General features: G+C 43.8%; 1 protein-coding gene across 1 annotated transcript in view; it reads left to right on the forward strand.

The window, feature by feature from the left end:
* Positions 1-6,479, forward strand: part of LOC110288618 (F-box/WD repeat-containing protein 15-like) — a 19,279-nt gene that overhangs the window by 9,154 nt on the left and 3,646 nt on the right. Inside the window, exons 5-7 of the mRNA XM_021154914.1 lie at positions 3,240-3,449; positions 4,769-4,927; positions 5,801-6,011. Of these exons, the coding sequence (XP_021010573.1) occupies positions 3,240-3,449; positions 4,769-4,927; positions 5,801-6,011 (580 nt within the window). The remainder of the gene's footprint in view (positions 1-3,239; positions 3,450-4,768; positions 4,928-5,800; positions 6,012-6,479) is intronic.

A 6,479-nucleotide genomic window follows, 5' to 3' on the forward strand; every position in this document is an offset into this window, starting at 1 on the left:
TTGTAGACCGGGCTGGCCTCGAACTCAGAAATCCGCCTGCCTCTGCCTCCCGAGTGCTGGGATTAAAGGCGTGCGCCACCATGCCCGGCTATTAATCCATTCTTGATGTTGGTTGGTTCTGTTTGTCTGGGAGAAGGTCTTACCCTGTAGTCCTAGCTGGCCTGGAACTATGTAGACTAAGCTAACCTCTGACTCAACAGATCTGCCTGCCTTTGCCTCTTGAGTGCTGGAACTAAAGGTGTGGCCCAATATACCCAGCCAAGTGGTTTTTACTTTAATAGACCATGTCTCAATGTTTATAAACATTGTCTCCTACAGCAAACTGAAAATGTAACATAGTGAACAAGATGATCTTAGGGTTGGAGGTTTTTGGGGTTTTGGTTTTTGTTTGTTTTTGGCAGGTGGGTGAGAGTAGGCTGTTTAGGACAATATCAGGCTGTTCTAGAGATCACTCTGCAGTACAGGCTGGCCATGGACTCATGGGGACCCTCCTACCTCTGCCTCCTAAGTGCTAGGCAGGATCCAGTGGTGCATCATCATCCTACCTGGCAGAGGGAGCCAGGAGTGGAGCAGGATCTCAACCTCGTGAGACTGAGTCATGTGCTACATGGTAATAAGGCCTTCAACAGGTTGCCTTTCAAAGGAATCAATGCAGGAGTCACATTTTAGTGAAAGAGATTGACTCAAAGGGAAGATTACATTTAGAGGGAAGGAGAGGTTATTAAAAATTTTCATGCAAATGGAGCTAGGGCTTAGAAATGGCTACATTTGTTAGAAAGTATCAGACTTAACGAAACAGTCTTAAAGCAAATTGTAAACTAGAATAAAAAAGTAAACTATATACTTACTTTTTGTGTCGCCTCCATAGCACTCGAAACTTCAATGTCCATTGTTTCTTTTTATTTTTTTATATTTCTTGATTTTTTTTTATTAATCATTTCATTCGTTTACATCTCAAATGATCTCCCACGAGATCTTTTCTTTACCATTGGAATGAAATGCTGATAATTGATGTGAATAGCATGATTCTCAGACACTTATTCAGGATTAGTAAACTATCTATAAGCTAAACAATTATTTGCCTAGGGAGTCGATGCATTGTGTTGACTATGGACAGGCTGGAGTGTTGCTTAAATTCTATCACATACTCTCTGTATTAAGACTATCTAACTGCACATACAGAGGCAAGCTTTAATGAGCTTGTGATAAAAGGGAAAATTTATTATAAGAAAAAAAAGAAATGGCTATATTGATTGCTGCCTCTAATATGTTACTAAAGTTAATAATACTTTTGGATGTTTGTCAGTGATGGCACTGCTGCTGGAGTGTGTGTGTGTGAGAGAGCGAGAGAGAGAGAGAGAGAGAGAGAGAGAGAGAGAGAGAGAGAGAGAAGGAGAGAGAGATACTCATTTTTAAAACATTTATTCATTTTATTTGCTCTATTGAAGGAAAATGAGATTTTGTAACTTGTGATTCATGTAAAAGAGTTGTCTATGAGCCCGGATGCCAGGGCAGGGCTCTTGACTGTAAAGATGAAAAAGAATGAAAGGATGCAGGCAAGGCTATCTTGTCTGAGTCGACACCATCTGGCTGGAATCTCCCCTCTGTCTATTGCCCCTTGGCTCTGGGTAAAGTCATACATCAACTGGTTGCTATGTGAACAAGATAAGCCCCCAGCCCACAGGAACAAAGTCCTGATGCCCTTTTGCTGAAGCCAATAGTGTGTCTTGTGTGTCACTATGCTGAATTCCACACCCCCTAACCCCTCACCCCATAAAAATCCCTAGCTTTTGAGCCTCGTGGCCGACATCCGTTATCTCCTGTGTGGGATGTATGTCGGGTCTGGAGCTCTGTAATTAAACGACCTCATGTAATTACATCAAGGTGGTCCTTCGTGATTTTTTTGGGTGCACGCCGAATCGGGAATTGAGTGGGGGTTTTTCCACTAGGTCTCTCACTATCAGGATGTTTACCTGCATGCCCAAATATGGCATCAGATCCCATTATAGATGGTTGTGAGCCACCATTTGGTTGCTGGGAATTGAACTCAGGACCTTTGGAACAGCAGACAGTAATCTTAACCACTGAGCCATCTCTCCAGTCCCTTGGGGTTTTTGTTTTTTTGTTGTTTTGTTTTGTTTTGTTTTGTTTTAAGCTAAAGAAAAGCCTGCAAGAGAAATCTGTACTGCTCATTTGCAATGTGTAAGAACAGATGATAGAACAATCAATTATAGAATTGACTCATTGTGAATAGGTTTGTTTCATGTGTTGTAAAACTTAATGCTGCCAGAAATGGTGGCCCAGGCCTTTAACTCCAGCACTCAGGAGGCAGAGGCAGGTGACTTTGAAACCAGTCTGGTTTACATAGATAATTCCAGTAGAGCCAGGGGTATAGAGTGACCGAGTGACCCTGTCTCAAATCCAAAACAAAACACACCTAGCCCCACTACAAGTGATGTCAGGCCCATGTTCCCTGCTGGCACTGTTAGTAAAAGGGGAAATGGCTTAGAGCACAGGGCCAGTGATTGTTCTTCACACATGTTTGTGGGAGTTGGTTCTCCCCTTCCATGTGGTTCCTGGGATTGAACTCCTGTCATCAGGGTTAGTGGCAGGTACCCTTCCCTGCTGAGCCATCTCGGCGGCCATGTTCTTCTTTCTTGTCTGTATAGTGAGTGTGTGCTTGCCTCTGAGCATAATGCATGTGTTCTGTTTTCCTGTCCATTCCTGCCACAAATAATCTAGATGTTTGTTTTCTTCTTTGTGTTTCTCTTTATTTTTATGTTCATAGGTATTCTCCTTGCATGTAAGTCCTTCTGAGGGTGTCAGATGCCCTGTAACTGCAGTTACAGACAGCTGTGAGCTGCCATGTGTGTTCTAGGAATTGAACCCTGGTCCTTTGGTTAAGAACACCTGGTGGTCTTAATGGATGAGCNATCTCTTCAGCCCTGGGTTTCTTTTTCTTTTTTGAGATAGTCTTGTAATATAGTCCCAACTGGCCTGCAACTTGACATTGTAGACCAGACTTGCCTAAAGCTGCTAGTGATCTTCCTGCCTCTGCCTCCCTGGGCTGGGATTCTAGGCCTGTGCTACCATGTCCAGTGAGGGATGCTTAGAACTTTCATATTCTTTTCTTGTAAGTAAGAAGGGGTTCCAGACTGGACAAGGCTTCCAAATAAAGCTGGTGAGTGAAAGCAGTTGAACTAGAGGTGCTCAGACATGATGATGCTCTTGTTCTCCAGGGCGTTATGACCTGGGTAAGCACAGAACAGCCAGCCTATATCAAGCTGTTGACTACCCTCCCTGAGATGCACATTGCAGTCACTGTAGATATAGAATCAACTATCAAACTGTGGGACTGTCACAACAGTGAAGCTCTGGCGACTAACAGCCTGCTCTCTCCCTGTCAGTCACTGAAAGCTGTCATTACCAAGGATTGCCCTATTGTCTTGGTAAGTGACCCCCAAATCTGGAAGAGTCAAAAAGAACAAAACACTTGCTAATTTTAGGTCCCATTACTATCAAAGCTCAACTTGCCTTCTAGGAGTATCTGCAAACCCTGAGAGTCAATCACAGTATACCATAAACATGGCCATCCCTTAGCCTTTGACCTATTTCATGTACATTTTCTTAAGCCATTCTCTTAAAAATGTCATTTTAAAATTCTTTCCTGGGATCTGGGGAGAGGTGGCATAGTGGGTAGCAGTGTTTTCTGTGCAAGCATGGAGAACTGAGTTCAAATCCCTAACACTCACATAAAAAGTGGGATGTGGCTAAATGTGCCTTTAACCCCAGTGTTGTTGGGGGATGGAAACACAAGGGTCACTAGGACTAGACTGCTGGTAGCCAAGTCAGCCTAGCTCCAGGTTCAATAAGAGATTCTCTCAGGAAATCAGAAGAGTGATCTAACAGTTTACCTAGCAGCCTTCTCTGGTTTCCATGTATGCCCAGATATGTAATCCACATATATATACATATATATATATATACAAACACACAAAGAGAGAGACAATTTTTCTAAGTGATTTTACATCTTCTTTTCTTTGAAATGTTTATTGCTGAACCCATGAGTTTGGGTAGGGACAACAGAGAGAAAAATGTGAATTTTATCAGATATTAAGAAAAAAAGGATAATGTTGATGTCCCAGTGAGTCCTAGAGAAGAGTGTTTTAGGGCTTGGAAAATTTTTACATATACCCTACCTCATGTGTTTGAGACAGAGTCTCCTTATATAGTCCTGGCTGACCTAGAACTTACTGTGTAGACTGGTGTGGTCTAAATCACAGAGATGAGAATGATTCTACCTGCTGAGTGTTGGGATTAAAGATATATGCTACCATGCCGTATAAAAGTTTCTTTTAAAAAGTCCTTTAGGGCATGGTGTTGCATGTCACAGAGGCAAGTGAATCTCTTGAGTTTGGGGTCAGCCTGGTCTTCAGAGTGAGTTCCAGGATAGCCAGGGCTACACAGAGACCCTGGGATTAAATCTTCTCTCTCTCTCTCTCTCTCTCTCTCTCTCTCTCTCTCTCTCTCTCTCTCTCTTTCTCACACACACACACACACACACACACACACACACAGTTACCTACTGAGTCATTCCCTCAGGTCTAGGGAGTCTTATTCCATGGGATCAGCGCAGACACTCTGTGAGGCAGACTAGTCACAGCTTTGGGTCTTGTGCCAAAGCAGTGGTGTATCTCAGAGCAGATAACACTGCTTCCTCTGTGTTTAACCTTTCTCCACTGACCAGGTGCTGCTGCTCTGATTTCAGATAGGTGATACCTTGGGTAACCTCTACATCTTTAGGATTCCCGACTTACACCGTATTACCAGACTCAATGTATTCCGATATGGTATTAGTGAACTCTACTGCTCTCCTCAGAAGAAGTGGATCTTTCTGAATAGGAAACACCCACATGTCTTGCCAAAGGTAGGTGTGTTCTAGCAACTCCAGGGTGAAGGTGGGAGACAGTGGGAAGGTTGAGCCCTCAGGGAGGTCCGGGCAGACCAACCCCCCTCTCCTAAGCCCTATCTTAAGAAAAGCCATCCAACAGACAGGAAAGAATAATGTGTTGGAAGCAGTCATGTGACCAGTCACAATGCCAAATATCTATTAGTGAAGTATCCTTGAAATGTGGCTCAGCCAGAGGATGAAGGCAGGTGAAATAACAGTCCCCAGACATCTTTGTTGGCCATGAACTCAAAGCAATTTTAGATCACTGGCTGGCATGCCCACCAGTGACTGATAGATTTCAGATAAGTGCTACCATACCCAATGCTTTATATACTGCCTTCTCTCTTAACTGCCAGCTCTCTGGTGCCTGGTTTGTAGGTACTGTGAGAGCAATGGTCTGCTCAGATGCCAAGTACTCCTCAGGGCCCAAGCATATTTATTTGGTTTTATACATCGATATATTATTAAAGCAGCCTGGGTTACACTATGACAGTCTCAATGCCTCATTTAAAAAAAAAAAAGTCCAGAACAGCCCTGTACTGGTCCTCTGCACAGGGAAAATGTACTTAACCAAGCTCTGCCTAATGCATCCATTATGGCAGGATGACCGAAGGGCCTCTTGACCTGGGTCAGGGACTCCATTCCGTCTCTAAATATGATGGGAGGAGCAGGAAGAGGGTGAGATATTCCAACCCTGAGTGGGAACAATGACTGTTCTGCCCTGTCCTGGGTGAAGAACAAATGCAGCCACTCCTGGGTTTATTTTGAAAGCCCCTTGTCTTGAGTGTGCTTGTGCCAGGCTGCAGAGATTTACTCTTCATTGATTCCCCTGGGCAATACTCTCTGCAGGTGTTTTACATGAACAGCTTACTGAGGACATCAGAATTCTCTGCCCCTGTGTCTACCGATCTCAAATTTTCATTATGCCAAAGAGCCTTCTGGACTCCACGAAGGGAAGACAGGATAACCCTGATGGCCATACGTGGCCCCCAAAAAGTCAAAAAGTTTATCACATTTGATATGGAGCTGGAAAAGATCGGGAACAAAATAACTGTTAAAGGTAAACCTTAGAAATTTCTCAAACCTAACATGGTAGCAGAAGCCCAAAATCAGGAGACTGAGTCAGGAAACCCTCATAGAGGCTACTGTCTCACAAACAGAAAAGATGGTGCTGACAAGATGGTTTAGCATGTGCACATGCATACGTACACCCACACAGATGTGTGCATACACCCATGCAGATGTACACAAACACACACAGAGAGATGAAATTAAAAATATAACAATAAAAGGCCAAGCATGGTAGTGCACATCTTTAATCCCAGCATCCAGGAGGAGACACAGGCAGATCTCCTGGGTTCCAGGCCAGCCTGAGCTATGCAGTGAGTACCAGGTAGCCATGGATGCATAGTGAGACCTTGTCTCAAAAGCAAAAAAAAAAAAAAAAAACAGCCAGGCATGGTGGTGCATGCCTTTAATCCTAGCACTTGGGAGGCAGAGGCAGGCGGATTTCTGAGTTCAAGGCCAG

This window comes from Mus caroli, unplaced genomic scaffold (genome assembly GCF_900094665.2).
Source record: "Mus caroli unplaced genomic scaffold, CAROLI_EIJ_v1.1 scaffold_9517_1, whole genome shotgun sequence".
In the NCBI taxonomy this organism is placed as follows: domain Eukaryota; kingdom Metazoa; phylum Chordata; class Mammalia; order Rodentia; family Muridae; genus Mus; species Mus caroli.